The sequence below is a fragment of the Giraffa tippelskirchi genome, chromosome 13 (assembly GCF_054371585.1).
Source record: "Giraffa tippelskirchi isolate mGirTip1 chromosome 13, T2T-mGirTip1v1.2.pri, whole genome shotgun sequence".
Classification (NCBI taxonomy): Eukaryota; Metazoa; Chordata; class Mammalia; order Artiodactyla; family Giraffidae; genus Giraffa; species Giraffa tippelskirchi.
The window spans coordinates 22,627,769-22,646,830 of record NC_137287.1 but is presented as its reverse complement, the minus strand read 5'-3'; the positions used below and the strand labels follow the sequence as shown (position 1 = coordinate 22,646,830).

The following is a 19,062-nucleotide window of genomic DNA, read 5'->3' as shown; positions in this document are numbered from 1 at the left end:
CCAATTTGGAACCAGACTGTTGTTCCATGTACTGTTCTAACTATTGCTTCTTGACCAAATACAGATTTCTCTGGAGGCAGGTAAAGTGGTCTGGTAGTCCCATCTCTTGAAGAATTTTCCAGAGTTTGTTGTGATCCACACAGTCAAAGGCTTTGGCAGTGTCAACAAAGCAGAAGTAGATGTTTTTCTGGAACTCTCTTGCTTTTTGATGATCCAATGGATGTTGCCAATTTCGTCTCTGGTTCCTCTGCCTTTTCTAAATCCAGCTTGAACTTCTGGAATTTCATGGTTCATGTACTGTTGAAGTCTGGCTTGGAGAATTTTGAGCATTACTTTGCTAGCCTGTGAGATAGGTGCAATTGTGCGGTAGTTTGAGTATTCTTTTCCATTTCCTTTCTTTGGGATTGGAATGAAAACTGACCTTTTCCAGTCCTGTGGCCACTGCTGTGTTTTCCAAATTTGCTGGCATATTGAGTGCAGCACTTTCACAGCATCATCTTTCAGGATTTGAAATAGCTCAACTGGAATTCCATCACCTCCACTAGCTTTGTTTGTAGTGATGCTTCCTAAGGCCCACTTGACTTCACATTCCAGGATGTCTGGCTCTAAGTAAGTGATCACATCATTGTGCTTATATGGGTCAAGATCTTTTTTGTATAGTTTTCTTCTGTGTATTCTTGCCACCTCTTCTTAATATCTTCTGCTTCTTTTATGTCCATATCATTTCTGTCCTTTGTTGTGCCCATCTTTGCATGAAATGTTTCCTTGGTGTCTCTACTTTTCTTGAAGAGATCTCTCGTCTTTCCCTTTCTATTGTTTTCCTCTATTTCTTTGCACTGATCACTTAGGAAGGTTTTCTTATCTCTCCTTGCTATTCTTTGGAACTTTGCATTCAAATGGGTTTATCTTTCCTTTTCTCCTTTGCCTTTCACTTCTCTTTTTTTCTCATCTATTCATAAGGACTCCTCAGACAACCATTTTGCCTTTTTGCATTTCTTTTTCTTGGGGATGGTATTAGGCCACCACCTCCTGTACAATATCATGAACCTCTATCCATAGTTCTTTAGGCACTCTGTCTATCAGATCTAATCCTTTGACTCTATTTGTCACTTCCACTGTATAATCATAAGGGATTTGATTTAGGTCATATCCTAATGGTCTAGTGGTTTTCCCTATGTTCTTCAATTTAAGTCTAAATTTTGCAATAAGAATTTCATAATCTGAGCTACAGTCAGCTCCCAGTCTTGCTTTTGCTGACTCTATAGAACTTCTCCATCTTTGGCTGTAAGAATATAATCAATCTGATTGAGGTATTGACCATCTGGTAATTTCCACTTGTAGAGTAGTCTCTTGTGTTGTTGGAAGAGGGTTTTTGCTATTATCCGTGCATTCTCTTGGCAAAACTCTGTTAGCCTTTGCCCTGCTTCATTTTGTACTCCGAGGCCAAATTTGCCTGTTACTCCAGGTATCTCTTGACTTCCTACTTTTGCATTCCAGTCTCCTATGATGAAAAGGACATCTTTTTTTGGTGTTAGTTCTAGAAGGTCTTGTAGGTCATCATAGAATCGTTCAACTTCAGCTTCTTTGGCATTGGTGTGTATATGTATATATATACACACACACACCACAGTTGGTTTATCCCTTCATCTATCAAAGAACATTTAGGTTGCTTTCCTCTCTTGGCTATTGTGAATAATGCTGCAATGAATATGTGTGTGCAGATATTTCATTGAGATCCTGTTTTCAATTCTTTTGGATATATTCCAAAAAATGTAATTATTGGATTTTATGGCAATTATTTGTAATATTATGAGAAGCCTCCATCCTGTTTTCCATTGCAAGTGCACTATTTTATATTTCCACCAGTAGTTCACAAGGATTTCATTTTCCTTACATCTTCACCAAAATTTGTTATTTTCTCTGTTTTGGTAGTGGCCATCCTGACAGGTGTGAGGTGGCATCTTGGGGTTTTGATATGCTATTCCTTGATGACTAGTGAATTTGATTACTTTTTTCATTTGCTTTTTGCCCCCTTGTATATTTTTTTTGAAGAAATGTCTGTTCAGGTCATTCATACTTTTTAAAACGGTTGTTTAGTTGTTGTTGAGTTTTAGAAGTTCTTTATATATTCTGATGGAGAAGGCAATGGCAACCTACTCCAGTACTCTTGCCTGGAAAATCCCATGGACGGAGGAGCCTGGTAGGCTGCAGTCTATGGGGTCGCGAAGAGTCGGACACTACTGAGTGACTTCACTTTCAATTTTCACTTTCATGCACTGGAGAAGGAAATGGCAACCCACTCCAGTGTTCTTGCCTGGAGAATCTCAGGGACAGATGAGCCTGGTAGGCTGCCGTCTATGGGGTCTCACAGAGTCAGACACGACTGAAGCGACTTAGCAGCAGTAGCAGCAGTATATATTGATTATTAGCCCTTTATAAATTTTGTATTATAAATATTTTCTCCCATTTCATTGGTTGTCTTTTCATTCTGTTGATTGTTCCCTTTGCTGTGGAAACATTTTTAAATTTGATATAGTCTACTTTGTTTATTTTTGCTTGTCCCACGGGCTTTTAATGTCATGTCTGAGAAATCATCACCAAATTCAGTTCAGTTCAGTTCAGTTGCTCAGTCATGTCTGACTCTTTGTGACCCAAGGAATCGCAGCACGCCAGGCCTCCCTGTCCATCACCAACTCCCAGAGTTTACCCAAACTCATGTCCATCGAGTTGGTGATGCCATCCAGCCATCTCATCCTCTGTCGTCCCCTTTTCTTCCTGCCCCCAATCCTTCCCAGTGTCAGGGTCTTTTCCAGTGAGTCAACTCTTTGCATGAGGTGGCCTAAGTATTGGAGTTTCAGCTTCAATGTCAGTCCTTCCAATGAACACCCAGGACTGATCTCCTTTAGGATGGACTGGTTGGATCTCCTTGCACTCCAAGGGACTCTCAAGAGTCTTCTCCAACACCACAGTTCAAAAGCATCAATTCTGCGGTGCTCAGCTTTCTTCACCGTCCAACTCTCACATCCATACATGACTATTGGAAAAACCATAGCCTTGACTAAACAGACCTTTGTTGGCAAAGTAATGTCTCTGCTTTTTAATATGCTATCTAGGTTGATCATAACTTTCCTTCCAAGGAGTAAGCGTCTTTTAATTTCATGGCTGCAATCACCATCAGCAGTGATTTTGGAGCCCCCCAAAATAAAGTCTGACACTGTTTTCACTGTTTCCCCTTCTATTTGCCATGAAGTGATGGGACCAGATGCCATGATCTTAGTTTTCTGAATGTTGAGCTTTAAGCCAACTTTTTCACTCTCCTCTTTCACTTTCAACAAGAGGCTCTTTAGTTCTTCTTCACTTTCTGCCATAAGGGTGGTGTCATCTGCATATCTGAAGTTATTGATATTTCTCCCAGCAATCTTGATTCCAGCTTATGCTTCTTCCAGCCCAGCGTTTCTCATGATGTACTCTGCATATAAGTTAAATAAGCAGGATGACCATACACAGCCTTGACGTACTCCTTTTCCTATTTGGAACCAGTCTGTTGTTCCATGTCCAGTTCTAACTGTTGCTTCCTGACCTGCATACAGGTTTCTCAAGAGACAGGTCAGGTGGTCTGGTATTCCCATCTCTTTAAGAATTTTGCAGAGTTTGTTGTGATCCACACAGTCAAAGGCTTTGGCAGAGTCAACAAAGCAGAAACAGATGTTTTTCTGGAACTCTCTTGCTTTTTCGATGATCCAGTGGATGTTGGCAATTTCATCCTGGTTGTAAAACCAGCTTGAACATCTGGAAATTCACGGTTCACGTATTGCTGAAGCCTGGCTTGGAGAATTTTGAGCATTGCTTTACTAGCATGTGAGATGAGTGCAATTGTGCGGCAGTTCGAACATTCTTTGGCCTTGCCTTTCTTTGGGATTGGAATGGAAACTTACCTTTTCCAGTCCTGTGGCCACTGCTGAGTCTTCCAAATTTGCTGGCATGTTGAGTGCATCACTTTCACAGCGTCATCTTTCAGGATTTGAAATAGCTCAACTGGAATTCCATCACCTCCACTAGCTTTGTTCGTAGTGATACTTTCTAAGGCCCACTTGACTTCACATTCCAGGATGTCTGGCTCTAGGTGTGATCACACCATTGTGATTATCTGGGTCGTGAAGATCTTTTTTGTACAGTTCTTCTGTGTATTCTTGCCACCTCTTCTTAATATCTTCTGCTTCTGTTAGGTCCCTACCATTTCTGTCCTTTATCGAGCCCATCTTTGCATGCAATGTTCCCTTGGTATCTCTAATTTTCTTGAAGAGATCTCTAGTCTTTCCCATTCTGTTGATTTCCTCTATTTGTTTTCATTGATCGCTGAGGAAGGCTTTCTTATCTCTCCTTGCTATTCTTTGGAACTCTGCATTCAGATGGGAATATCTTTCCTTTTCTCTGCTTTTCGCTTCCCTTCTTTTCACCGCTATTTGTAAGGTCTCCTCAGACTGCCATTTTGCTTTTTTGTATTTCTTTTCCATGGGGATGGTCTTGATCCCTGTCTCCTGTACAATGTCACGAACCTCCGTCCATAGTTCATCAGGCACTCTGTCTATCAGATCTAGTCCTTTAAATCTATTTCTCACTTCCACTGTATAACCAAATTCAACGTCATGAATAATTTGCCCTTTGTTTTCTTCTAAGAGTTTTATAGTGCCAGGTCTTATGTTTAGATATTCAATCCATTTTCATTTAATTTTTGATTATAGTATAAGGTAAGGATCCAAATTCATTCTTTTGCATGTGGACTTTCCAGTTTATCCAACACATTTCTTTTGAAGAGACTGCATTTTTTTGCCCAATGGCCTTAGCAAAGATCATTTGACCATATATGATAGTTTATTTCTGGGTCATCTGTTGTTTTCCATTTGTCTCGATGTCAGTCTTTATGCCAGTATCATACTCTTTGATTACTGTAACTTCCTAATACATTTTAAAATCATGACATGTGAGTCCTGCAGCTTACAAGAGCAAGTGTTTTTCTTGCTCAGGATTATTTTGGCTACTCAGAATCTTTTGAAAGTTCATATGGATTTTTGTCTATTTCTACAAAAAATGCATTTGGGGTTTTGGTAGAGATTGTATTGAATCTATAGATAACTTTTGATTAGTATGAATATTGTCTTCCTATTCATGAGCACAGGATGTCTTTTAATTTATTTGTGTCTTCTTTATTAATTTCAGGAATGTTTTGTAGTTTTCAGTGTACAAGTAATTTACTTCTTTGGTTAAGTTTCTTCCTATGTATTTTATTCTTTTCAATGCTATTGTCAATGGAATTATGTCATATCTTGTTTTAAGCTTCATTTCTATGCATGTGTCCAGTATAGAAAAGTATATCTGGTATTTCCTTGAATTCTCATTTCTTTTTTTTTTTTATTTTTATAAATTTATTTATTTTAGTTGGGGGCTAATTACTTTACAATATTGTAATAGTTTTTGCCATACATTGACATGAATCAGCCATGGGTTTACATGTGTTCCCCTTCCTGGACCCCCCACCCACCTCCCTCCCCATCCCATCCCTCTGGGTCATCCCATTGCCCCGGCCCTGAGCCCTTGTCTCATGCATCGAACATGGAATGGTGTTCCGTTTCACATATGATAATATACATGTTTCAATGCTATTCTCCCAGAACGTCCCACCCTCACCTTCTCCCTCAGAGTCCATAAAATTGTTCTATGCATCTGTATTCTTTTGACTGATAAAATTACATAAACCAACTGTAACATTTGGATGCAAGTATTTTAGTTTGGGGAAGGTTGTAATGCAATTCCATGTTATTTATTATCTCTTTATATTCCAAACTATTATAAGTTTTGTGAATTTGCTTTGTTTTATGAGTTAAAAACTTAGAATTACCTGAATTGCCTTCTGTGTTTGCCTTGCTGTTTCCTAATATACTGAACTTGACAATCTTTGTTTTTTCACTTAGGGTACTACGAAGAAGGATTCCTTCTTGTGCAGCATGCCTTAGATAAGGCCATCATTTTGTACCATAATGGCAGAGCTGCGGAAATGCTATTTCAACATGTCACCATTTTTGTTAGCAGATTTCCATACCCTCCTTATTATAAAGACACATTTTTTTTTGCTTTTATATCTCTCTTCCCTTTAGCAGTTTTACTTATATTTTCTCTAACTGAACTTACTCTTATCAGGACCATTGTTATGGAAAAGGAAGCCAGATTAAAGGTAAATTCACTTTCTTTGTATAATTTTGGGCCTGTGGAACAGATTTATGCACAGAGTTGGACTATGTCTATACATTTGTTAGTAATGAATGATTATAACACAATAGCAATATACAAATATAGATTGGGCAAAGAATATATATACTATGTCATTTGTCAATTTGCTGGTGTTTTTCTTTTATCTAAATTCTTGAACTGGCTTGTAATTTTATTGACTATTTGATAAGAATGCTGTGAAGACAAATCACATATTAAATATTCTGAATCTTCTTTGGAATAAAATGAACAAAAAAGAAATAATCATATAAGCTTATAAACTATATGACCCTAATATATACTTCAATTCCAAGATTTGAGAATCTTTTTAATATCAAGTCAAATCAAGATCATATTATAAAGAGCAGTGACTCTAAAGTCAGAGAGAAAGCCATTAATTTATCTATCTATCCATTAATTTGCTCAGCATGTATTTATTAATTACCTACTTTGTTCCAGAGACTTTGATAGATCTTAGATTTAAGTCTTGGCTCCATCAGTTGTTAACTCTGTGATCATAACCTGTTTCCTCAGATGTAAATTGGAGATAGTATAATAATACTTAATTTCGGAGGTTATCAGGGGGATTAAATGAAATGCTAACTTTTAAATGTATCTAGGTCCATCTCTGACCTAGAGTTAGCATTCAACAAATGCTTGTTAAAAAAGGCATAATTCCTGTTCACAAATTGTTAAAGGTTTACTTGAAGGATTGGGGGCAGGAGGAGAAGGGGACGACAGAGGATGAGATGGTTGGATGGCATCACCGACTCGATGGACATGGGTTTGGGTAGACTCCGAGAGTTGGTGATGGGCAGGGAGACCTGGCGTGCTGCAATTCATGGGGTTGCAAAGAGTCGGGCACGACTGAGCGACTGAACTTAACTGAACTGATATATTAATAAACTGAGTTACTTTTATAATATGATATGTAAATAAGGGTGTGGAGAAAGTTATTCTTGAAGTACTGAGAGTTTGATGCTTGATCTGAGCAATGAAAAATAACAAGAGTTCACTAAATGGACAGCACTGGGGAATGGGCTTTGAAATCCTGTAGTACTCCTATCAGTATTGCTTTCAGAAAAATGACTCTGGAGAGGGATTTGGAGGATGGCTTAGATTAGCGTTTGGCAGGCTTTTTGTGGGAAATACGGATAGTAAATACTTTAGACTTGTGGGTCATATGCATCTCTGTCACATATCCTTCTCTGCTTTTTTTTTTTCTAAGTTGAGAAATGTAAAAACCAGTCCTAGCTCAAAAGGCAGTCTGTGGGCTGGATTTGGCACACAGACCTTTCTTTGCTGACAGAGTTTGACAATAAAGGCAAGGCTGGAGGTGAGGAACCAATTATGAGCTAATTTTTATAGACCAGGAAAAAATGGAGAGGGGCTGAGCTAATGTGGCTTAGTCTACAGGAATACAGAGGGAAACGTTTAAGAAATATTTGGGAGGTAGAAATCAGTTAAAATGTATATGTACATAATCAACTTCAAATTCTGGAATTTTGCACACACCTCTTTCAGTGATTTTCTTTTCTTTTTTTTTTTTGTAAAAAAAAAATTACATGTCTAAAGACATTTGAATAATAAGGTAAAAGTTTTTAATATTTAAAGAGTAAGGAAAAAGATTTTATACTTTCTTCAAAATTGGGAAAGAAGTATGTCAAGGTTTTATGTTGTCACCCTGCTTATGTAACTTATATGCAGAGTACGTCAGGCAAAATGCTGGGCTGGATGAATCACAGGCAGGAACCAAGATTGCCAGAAGAAATATCAACAACCTCAAATAAGCAGATGCGTGCTTAGTTACCTCAGGTGTGTCTGACTCTCTGCGACCCCATGGACCATGGCCTGCCAGGCTCCTCTGTCCATGGGATTCTCCAGGCAAGAATCCTGGAGTGGGTTGCTATCTCCTTCACCAGTGATAAAGTATGAAGCAAGTCAAGTGAATGAAGTGAAGTTGCTCAGTCGTGTCTGACTCTTTGTGACCCCATGGACTGCAGCCCACCAGGCTCCTCCGTCCATGGGATTTTCCAGGCAAGAGTACTGGAGTGGGTTGCCATTTCCCTCTCCAGCAAATATGCAGATAATACCCCTCTAAAGGCAAAATGTGAAGAGAAACTAGAGTCTCTTGTTGAGGATGAAAGAAGAGAGTGAAACCGCTGGCTTAAAACTCAACATTCACAAAACTAAGATCATGGCATCCAGTCCCATCACTCCGTGGCAAATAGATGGGGAAAAAGTGGAAACAGTGGCAGATTTTATTTTCTTGGACTCTAAAATCACTGCAGACGGTGCCTGAAGCCATGAAATTAAAAGACACTTGCTCCTTGCAAGGAAAGCTATGACAAACCTAGACAGTGTATTGAAAAGCAGAGACATCACCTTGCCAACAAAGGTCTGTATAGTCTAAGCTATAGTTTTTCCAGTAGTCATGTACAAATGTGAGAGTTGGGCCATAAAGAAGGCTGAGCACTGAAGAATTGATGCTTTCAACTGTGATGTTGGAGAAGACTCTTAGACTATCAGGAGATCAAACCAGTCGTTCCTAAAGGAAATCAACCCTGAATATTCATTGGAAGGACTGATACTGAAGCTGAAGCTCCAATAGTTTGGCCTCCTGATGCAAAGAGACAACTCATTTGAAAAGACCCTGATGCTGGGAAAGATTGAGGGCAGGAGGAGTCAGGAACAACAGAGAATGAGATGGTTGGTTGGCATCACTGACTCAATGGACATGAGTTTGAGCAAACTCCAGAAAACAGTGTAGGAGAAGGAAACCTGTTGTGCTGCAGTCCATGGGGTCACAAAGAGTTGGACACAACTTAGCTACTGAACAACAAATATGTCATTCTCATTTCTTGTCTTGTTTTTCCCTTGAGCAGGTCCAGATTCATCTTATATCTTCTTATATATTCCTTCTGCCTGATGGGTTTCCTTTTTTATTTTTGGTAATGCTATTCCTCTGTTGATTTATTATTTCAGTTTTTGTATGTTTGGTAAGGTCTTTATTTTGCTATCATTTTTGAAAGATACTTAAATTGTGTTAAGAATTCTAAGGTAATGTTTTTGCTTGAGTACTTTAATATCTGACCTATCGTCTTGTTGCTTCAAATAAAATGGGTGTTTCTGCCCATCTGTACATAATGTATCATTTTTTAATCTCCTTTTTAAGATTTCTTCTTCTTCCTCTTTTTTTTCCCCTAGTTTTCAGGAATTTGACTATGGTTTGCTTTAGTCTGTTTTTTTCATGTTTCCCGTGCTTGGATTTCCTGGAGCTTTTTGTATCTGTAGATTAGATTTTAAACTTTTTAGTGTAGATTTATAGATCTTGATGTTTTTCTTGCTATTTAATAATATTACACAAGTTAATAGTTTATAACAGCACACGTTTCTTTACTTCACACTTTTTGTGTGTTGAAGTCAAGGAAGCCTTAGCTGGGTTTTCTGCAAAATTGCAATCAAGGTATTACCCAAGGATATAGATTCACTGGGGCTTTCCAAGTGGCACAGAGGTAAGGAATCCGCCTGCCAATGTAGAAGATGCAAGAGATGTGAGTTCAGTCCCTGGGTTAGGAAGATTCCCTGGAGAAGGAAATGGCAACCCACTCCAGTATTCTTGTCTGGAAAATTCCATGAACAGAGGAGCTTGGTGGGCTATACAGTCCACAGGATTGCAAAGAGTTGGACACAGCTGAGCACACACACATGTAAATTCACTGAACCTCAACTAGGAGAAGAATCACGTTTAAGCTTATGTAGTTGTTAGTAGAATTCAATTCCTTATGGTTGTAGGACTGAATATTTTAGTTTCTTTTCAGTTGTTGGCCAGATACTACCCTCAATAATTTGCCTCAAGTCCTTCTAAAATGGCCAACAGCATCATCAAATTTAGCAAGGGAGAGAGCCTCAGAGTGGGACAAGGCACTCATAGGAGTGCCATAATCCTATGTAACATAATCACAGAAGTGACATTTAATCACTCTTGCCACATTCTGTTGGTTAAAACAAGTTGCATGACCTATTCATACAAGGGAAGTTCACATAGACTTGTGAACACCAAAGGGTTGAGACATTAGGCCCAACTCTGAAACTGTATGTCATACCTGGTAAGTTGTTAATTGGAGGTCAGACATTGTAAATATTACTTTGTTGAGACTTGGATTTTTCTGTATTCTATATTCCTCAGTTTTATTTTGAGATTGAGTTAAGTAATCTGGAAACAATATTGTTCTTTGGGGTCTTGCTTTTAAATTTCTGATAGGTAGAACCAGACAGGCATTTATTCCAGGACAGCAGGCAACTCATCTAGGGGCAAGTTTGCTCCCAGAGGACATTTGGTAATGTCTGAAGACATTAATACACTGAGAACTATTGCTACTGGCACCTAGTAAGCTAAGGCCATAGCTGAGGCTAAGGATGCTGTTAAACATTCTATAATGTACAGTGAGGAATTACTCCAAAATAGAAATACTGCTAATGAGAAATCCCAATGTATATGAGGCACTTAGGATAATACTTTGCACTGAATATGTTTTCAGTAGTACTGAGGTTAAGAAATGCAGGTCTACAGCTAAATCTGGATCAGTATTAACACAAAATCCTTATAGATAGTCTACCTATGACCTGTAAATTACATGGTTTTACTCTTTGGGGAAAACAAGAAATATTTATAGGCAAATGTGAGCTCTAGATATTTTTGTCTCTAATCCTTAAAATGGTTCTTTTCACTACCCTGGGACATTCCTCACACATATATACTGGTGAATACTGAGAAGTCTATAAGAGCACCTTCCAAAGATCTCTGGAAATCTGTCTGTGATTAACCTTGTTATTTGGCTGTGCAAACTTCACCCACTTTGTCCTCCCTGGATCCCCAGCCCTGTCTTCTCATGTCAGGGACATTCCTGGGTTTTCACTCCAGTTAGCCAGGCAACTAGTTAGCAACTAGTTGGGTGAGCATAGGGCTTATCTAAATGTTTCTCTCCTCCAAGGGATTGCTGTCCTTTATTGCCAGGTCTTGGAAATCAAGATGTCTTAAAAAATTAACTGTCACTTTACATCAATCATTTTTATTTTTAATTGAAATGTAATTGATATATAACATTTGTATTTGTTTTAGGTATACAACATGATGATTTAATATATGCATGCCTTGTGAAATGATTACTACAATAAATTTAGGTAATATCCATCACCACATATTAATACAATTTGTGTGTGTGTGGTGAGAACTTTTTGAGATTGCTTTCTTAGCAACTTTCAATACACGATACTGTATTGTTAACGGTTATCATTGTGCTATGCACAGGACATATTTATCTTGTAACTGGAAATTTGTAACTATTAAACACCTTCACCCATCCCCTACCCCAAACCTCTGGCAAACACCAATCTGTTCTTGATATTTAATGTAAGATTTTTTTCTTAGATTTCACATGCAAGTGATATTGTACAGTATTTAACCTTCTCTATCTGACTCATTTCCCTAGGCATAACACCCTCAAAGTCCATTCATGTTGTTGTAAGTGCAAGAGTTCCTTCTTTTCTATGACTGTATTATTCCATTCTCTCTCTCTCTCTCATTGTTTCTAGCTGGAGGGTAAATCTGGTCCCATTTGCCCCATCTAGGTCAGAAGGGGAAGCATTCCATTTCTCTGAACTTTTTGTTTTGTATTAGATATCTTGTATGAGGGAACAGTAGAGACGGTGTCCTCCTATCTAAGGGTCTTGGCTGGTTGTTGCCTTAGCTGCTACTTTGTTGTTGTTTAGTCACTAAGTTGTGTTTGACTCTTTTGCGACCCCATAGACTGTAGTCCACCAGTCTCCTCTGTCCATGGGATTTCCCAGGCAAGAATACTGAATTGGGTTGCCATTGCCTTCTCCAGGGGATCTTCCCAACCCAGAGACGGAACACACATCTCCTGCATTGGCAGGCAGATTCTTTACAACTGAGTCATCAGGGAAACCCAGCTGCTATTTTAGTCAGTTTCAATTCCTTACTGGTTGAAAATACAGGCACTGAATTCCGAATTATTTTTCTTTCAAAATATCATGGCTATTACAGTGCATGTTTAATAAAAAACAAAATGGACAGGGAAAACATGACTCTCTGTCATAAATCCCTGTGTTACTCACCCAGATGCAAAATCTTTTAAGATTTAGTATATTTTTCTCCTTTTTCTTTCTCTCACTACACATCTCCACATTAAAGTTTGGCTACCTGTGAGTTTTTGGTGTCCTGTAAATTACTTCACTGTCAACTTTCTCATTTTGACTTTTTGTTGAAACTTGCTTCAAAGGACTATTTTGTCACCGACTCTTAGTAAATCTGTTAATTTAAAGTTTCCCAATCTCTTAATTAATACTTTATATTTCCTTATATGGTTCCTTTGCATAATAAAAATGTACCTTAATTCATTGCAAGGACATAAGAAAGCAATCAAATATAGTAGGAAACATCTATTTTTAATCACCTCTGAAAACTAGTACTACTAATTTTGCTTTCTTAAATAGCCACTTAAATTAAAATGATCATCTTGTAACTAAATTTTGACCTGCCTTTGTTAAAACTTGAAATAGCAAATGTCTGTATCTGTTGACTTCTGATGAATTATAGTTTGTGAAACTCACTGCTAAAACTGTGAACTCTTTCTTGCTCATAGTTTTATTCAAATTTTAGTATTCATAAATGAGGACACTGAGGCAGAGACAGGTAAAGGAGCTGGCTTAAGGTCTTTTTATTGCCAAGTGGCAAGTCAGGATTCAAACACAGGGAGTCTGTCTCCATTCTGTGCTTGTCCAGGGAAGAGTAGCCTCTGAAATAAGGAGAAGCCGTATGATAGAACAGGAGGAGCACAGAACAGAGAGTTTGCTGCTGTATAAATTTGTAAAAGCAATTTACCCTCTCTGGGTCTGGTTTTCTGATCTGTAAAATTGGAAGGGTTTGGTTTAAATTAGAGATTTGCAAACTTTTCCGTATAAGACAGTATAATATTTTAGATTCTGTAGACCGTTTCACAACTATCAACTCTACTGTTGTAGGATGAAAGCAGCCACAGACGATACAGAAGTGAATGAGCCTGGTTATGGGTCAACAAAACTTTATTTACAAAAAATATGAGGCAGACTGGATTTGGCCCATGGGCTGTAGTTTTCCCTGCTCTCATCTATAATAATATTAAAAGTTATTTACTTTCTTCCAATATGTCCTGAGGTAGAACATCATAATGAGAAAAGTGATCCTAGATTTTATGTTTTAAATTTCTAATTAACTGTTTCTTAGATTAGAACCATAACTGGTAAGTTACTCAAAATTCTGGTTTGGAAATCACAGCATTGTCATTCACTAGGTTAAATGATTCTGATCGGGTCACTTGACTATTCTGAGACTTGGTTTCTTTGCAGAATGGCAATGATGATATCTAACCTTCGTAAGTTTTTGTGGGGATTAAGTCAGATAATATTCGTGAGTGTGTTTTGAAAATATCTCTTTCATGGTACTTGTTCTGTGTTGACTCTCCCACAGGAGTACCAGTTCATGATAGGGCTCAGTAATGGTATGCTCTGGACATCTTATTTTGTCACGTTCCTTCTGATGTTTTTAATTATCGTCTGTATACTGTGCGTGGTTTTATGTGCCAAGGCAAGTATCCGTTTGAATGCATCACGCTGCAGCTACACTTTGAGAGGGGTAAAATAATTGTGGGTGGGAGCTGCATGGGTTTCAGTTTGCAAAAGAACAGAGGTGTTTATCATTGACCCTCTTGGGAATTCAGAAGCTGCTCAGTCTATCAGCAGACACAAACCATTGATCCCTTCTGTGGGAAACGAGTTATTTAGTTCAATTTTGCCATCTCACTTGGGGATACGGAAATGTTTTAAGGCTGTTTTATTTCACCTCCTTGTTTTTCTGTGACACCATTTCCAGTGTGACTAAACTGGCTTCACAATTGTTTTGTAGGTTGTACCTATAGTTGTCCTCAAAAACAGCGACCCGTCCCTTATCTTTGTCTTTTTCCTGTGTTTTGTCATGGCCACCATAACCTTCGGCTTTCTGATTACCACATTCTTCAATAAAAGTGAGTACAAGACTCCTTCCGTGAAACATTTTAACTGTTTCAGTTGACTAAAAGAAGATTTTATATGGTAGTTTCTTCTAAGTTTTAGTTGCCACTTCATATAGAGCCTCTGCTTGCATTCTAAATTTGTCTAAAAATATACATGTCATATAAATGTGAAATGATTTGAGAGGAAGGGCAAAAATTAGTGAAAATTAATATATTAATAGCATAGGATGCATGGGAAAAGAGAATAAAAATCAATATAAGATCACATGTGACAAGAAGATATAAACTAAAATAGGGTCATGTGAAAGCATTTATTTATTCATTCACTCACTCAGTGAAGTCTTTGGATCACTTATCACATACCTGGAACATTATCAAGTATACCAAAAACAAATGAGAATTTTCTGCCCTGTTCTCACTTACAAGAGGAATGTGTGACTGAATAAATTCAAACTGGCCTAGTTAGGGAATTTGTAGAATTGTTTCTTCTGTGGTCATTTTCTATTATTTATTTTAAAAATAAGTAAATTTTGTTTTTCAGGAAACAAACCTTCACCATTTTTTGGCTTTTATATCTATCTTTTATGCTAAACAATTAAAATATTGCCTTCTTTCAACCATGTAGGGCACAAGTACCATGAAGCAAATGTTTTATGATAGAGAAATTTGTATTTTTATTGTTTTCAGCAGGAACACTGCTGTTGGCTTGTTCTTACAAAACAGAGCAAAACAACTACCCTCTACCACAGAGTACAGGAAATCTATGGGTGGAGAGAATTATGTCAAAGTAAGCCTGAAGATAGTGGCAGTGGTTTAGTCACTAAGTTGTGTCTGACTCTTGCCAACCCATGCTCTGTAGCCGGCCAGGAGTCTCTGTCCATGGGATTTCCCAGACAGGAATACTGGTGTGTGTTGCTTGAAGGTAACATGCCAAAGAGTAACATAAAGTAGGCAAATATCAATGAATGACTTACTTGCCTAAAACAAGTATAACCCTGGGTCGGAAAGATCCCTTGGAGAAGGAAATGACAAGCCATTCCAGTACTCTTGCCTGGGGAATTCCATGGACAGAGGAGCCGGGCAGACTAGAGTCCATGGGATCACAAAGAGTCAGACACTACTGAGCAACTAGCTTTCACTGTTCATGTTACAAATCAATCTAACCCAGATGACTCTCTTTGATGATTTTGTTGTCAGTCTTTTTAATGTATTTTTATAAAATATAATAAATAAAATTTTGAAATATGAATCTGAGAGTATTTAGAAAGTGACTAAAGCTTTTCAGTTTCAAAAGTTCCAAAATAGATGGTAATTAGGTAGGTATATTCTTATGATGTGATTAGGGATGTTAGACTTCTAGAGGTTATTAAGCTAAGTGGTCATCAATAAAAAATAAAAAGGCAAGATTTTATAAACGTAAGGATCAATTCTTCTTTGAATAAGCAAATATCTGCATCATTGTATAAGAAAGGGCAAATTCCAGAAACATTTCTTCCTCATGCTACTCATCCATTCATTCAAGCAAGCAAGCAAGCAAAATATTTATTAAACAACTACTCTCTCTGTTAAGCACTGCTTAAATGCTGATGATACAGTAGTGAACAACACTGGTAACACAGTGGTGAACAAGGCAGACAGTTTCTCTTCCTGAGTTTACATTTTAGAGCTCTTTTGTAGTAAAATAGGGGTATTTCTACTTCAAGATTTTGTATGTTATGTACTGACTATGTTTTCCATCTTGCATTTCAGCTACATTGGCTGTTTCTATTGGAGGTTTCCTCTATTTTCTTACCTTCTTTCCATTTGCACTAGTCATCACCATGTATGGAATGTTGAGCCACATGGGGAAGCTGGCTTCCTGTCTCCTTTCAAATGTTGCAGTAGCTTTGGGGATTAATACTATAAGCAGGTTGGAAATGAAGGGTGGGTTTTTTCTTTTAAAAATTTACTTTGATGATTTGATTCCTAGGAAGAAAATGTAGGTCATCTGGGATTGGCAGTATAGTAAGTGGAAAATGGGTGAAAGGAAACTTTAGTGTCTCTTAAATATTTTTCCTGGTTTGTACTATTTTTATCATAAAAATGATATTTATATACTATATATGTATACGGTATATATAAATTTATACATGAAATATGTACACATAAATATATATACACAAATGTTTGTTTGTTTTCATGCCTTTATATCAGTGGATTATCTGGGGGAAAATTTTGCTACCTAGGGAACGTTGACAATGTCTAGAGATATTTCTGGTTTCTACTTGTCATAGCTAGTGGAGGAGTGCTACTGATATCTAGTGGGTAGCAGTCAGAGATGCTATTAAACATCCCACAAAGTACAGGACTGCCACTGATATAATTATCTAGCTCCAAATGTCAATAGCATCAAAGCTGAAGACATTCTGTTCAATATCTGTATATTAAAATATGTGAGTTCACACTGTTACATCTAGTTTCAATTTAATATCAATTTCCTGGCAGCCCAATGGTATGGACTCTGCGTTTTCACTGCTGAGGGCCTGATTCAATACCTAGCTGGGGAACTAATACCCCACAAGTCATATAGTTCTTCCTACCAAAATAAGTTCTTCCTACCAAAAATAAGTTCTTCCTACCTTTTTCAATTTCTTATATTTATTTCCCTTTCCAACCATGAGAAATCTGACCCCCACCATTGTCAAAATAACTATTAAGTTGCTCAATTTTGCAATACTCATAAATGCTTACAGAAATGTTGATCTACTCCACTGTAAAGAACTAACATTTTAAGTATGGTGATTGCTTGCAAATCTTTTTACATGTAATCTAACTCTAGGTAGTCAAAGTACTGTGTTCAAAAATTATTTAGATTAGTATTTCTTATTACTTTCAGTGGCTTAGTTGTGTCTGACTCTTTGCAACTCCATGTACTGTAGCCCACCAGGCTCCTCTGTTCATGGGATTCTCCAGGCAAGAATCCTGGAGTGGGTTGCCATTTCCTTCTCCAGGTGACCTTCCCAACCCAGGGATCAAACCTGGGTCTCCTGCATTGCAGGCAGATTCTTTACCATCTGAGTTACCAGGAAAGTATTACTTTTAGTGTGGTTATGTTATTCTTTTGAAATATGGATATTTAATCTGTTTCTGCCACATTTTTAATCTCACCATCATTGTTTTTAATATAAATTTATAAATATGTAGATATTAACACAGATTTTTAAAAGTAAAACCCTAGAAAATAAAGTATACTCAGATAAAAACCATTCCCTCCCCATACCACTACTTTGCTCTCTTGTAGGTAAGTCTTATTTATTTCTGTTTTATCTTCTCTGTGATTTATATTCTAAGAAGATCAACAGTACTGTATATTGTCATATTTATCTCACTTTTAAGTAAAATTATTGGTATAATGTATATACATTTACAATGGGCTTTTTTTCAGCCAACAATATATTCTAGAAATCTTTCCCTATGAATACAGATATATTTATTATTTTTTACAGATATATTGTGTGGATGTGGCATAGTTCATTCAAACAATCAACCATGCATGAGCATTTAGGAGATTTACAATATTTTTAAAATTTATTTATTTTAATTGGAGGAAAATTACAATATTGTGATGATTTTTGCCATACATCAACATGAGTTGGCCATGGGTGTATGTGTGTCTCCCCTTCCTGAACCCCCTCCCAATCCCCTCTCCAACCTATCCATCTGAGTAGTTGCAGAGCTCTGGCTCTGGGTACCCTGCCTCATGCATTGAATGTCTTTGGTCATCTGTTTTACATATGGTAAAATACATGTTTCAGTGCTATTCTCTCAAATTATCCCACCCTCACCTTCTCCCACTGAGATCAAAAGTCTGTTCTTTATATCTGTATCTGCTTTGCTGTTCTGCACATTGGGTCATTGGTACCATCTTTATAAATTCCATATATATGCATTAATATACAGTATTTGTATTTCTTTTTCTGACTTGCTTCACTCTGTATAACAGGCTACAGTTTATCAACCTCATTAGAACTGACTCAAATGTGTTCTTTTTTATAGCTGGTAATATTTCACTGTGTATATGTACCACAACTTCCTTATCCATTCATCTGCCAATGGACATCTAGGTTGCTTCCATGTCCTAGTTATTGTAAATAGTGCTGCAGTGAACATTGGGGTACATGTGTCTCTTTCAATTCTGGTTTCCTCAATGTGTCTGCCCAGCAGTGAGATTGCTAGGTCATATTACAGTTCTATTCCCAGTTTTTAAAGGAATCTCCACACTGTTCTCCATAGTGGCTGTACTAGTTTGCATTCCCACCAACAGTGCAAGAGGGTTCCCTTTTCTCAACACCCTCTCCAGCATTTATTGTTTGTAGACTCTTTGATGATGGCCATTCTGACCAGCATGAGATGATACCTCATTGTGGTTCTGATTTGAATTTCTCTAATAATAAGGGACATTGAGCATCTTTTCATGGGTTTATTAACCATCTGTGTGTCTTCTTTGAAGAAATGTCTGTTAAGTTCTTTTGCCAATTTTTGATTGGGTGGTTCATTTTTCTAATATGGAGCTTCATGAGCTGCTTGTATATTCTGGAAATTAATTCTTTGTTATTTGTTTCATTTGCTATTATTTTCACCCATTCTGAACTCATTCTATGAGGCCGCCATCACCCTGATACCAAAACCAAAGATGCCACACACACACACAAAAAACTGCACAGCAATATCATTGATGAACATAGATGCA

General features: G+C 37.5%; 1 protein-coding gene across 11 annotated transcripts in view; it reads left to right on the top strand.

The window, feature by feature from the left end:
• The window catches only part of LOC145531644 (phospholipid-transporting ATPase ABCA3-like), a 234,321-nt gene that overhangs the window by 54,034 nt on the left and 161,225 nt on the right, over positions 1-19,062 (top strand). For 6 of the 11 annotated variants that reach the window (XR_014072622.1, XR_014072621.1, XM_081554591.1 and 3 more), the window contains 4 exons: positions 5,970-6,229; positions 13,793-13,909; positions 14,228-14,345; positions 16,083-16,256. Coding sequence is in view for 8 of the 11 variants with exons in the window: in XM_081554591.1 (XP_081410717.1) it covers positions 5,970-6,229; positions 13,793-13,909; positions 14,228-14,345; positions 16,083-16,256 (669 nt within the window). In the remaining 3 variants the exon portion in view is untranslated. The remainder of the gene's footprint in view (positions 1-5,969; positions 6,230-13,792; positions 13,910-14,227; positions 14,346-16,082; positions 16,257-19,062) is intronic. The other 5 variants (XR_014072623.1, XM_081554592.1, XM_081554590.1 and 2 more) reach the window with 2 other exon arrangements.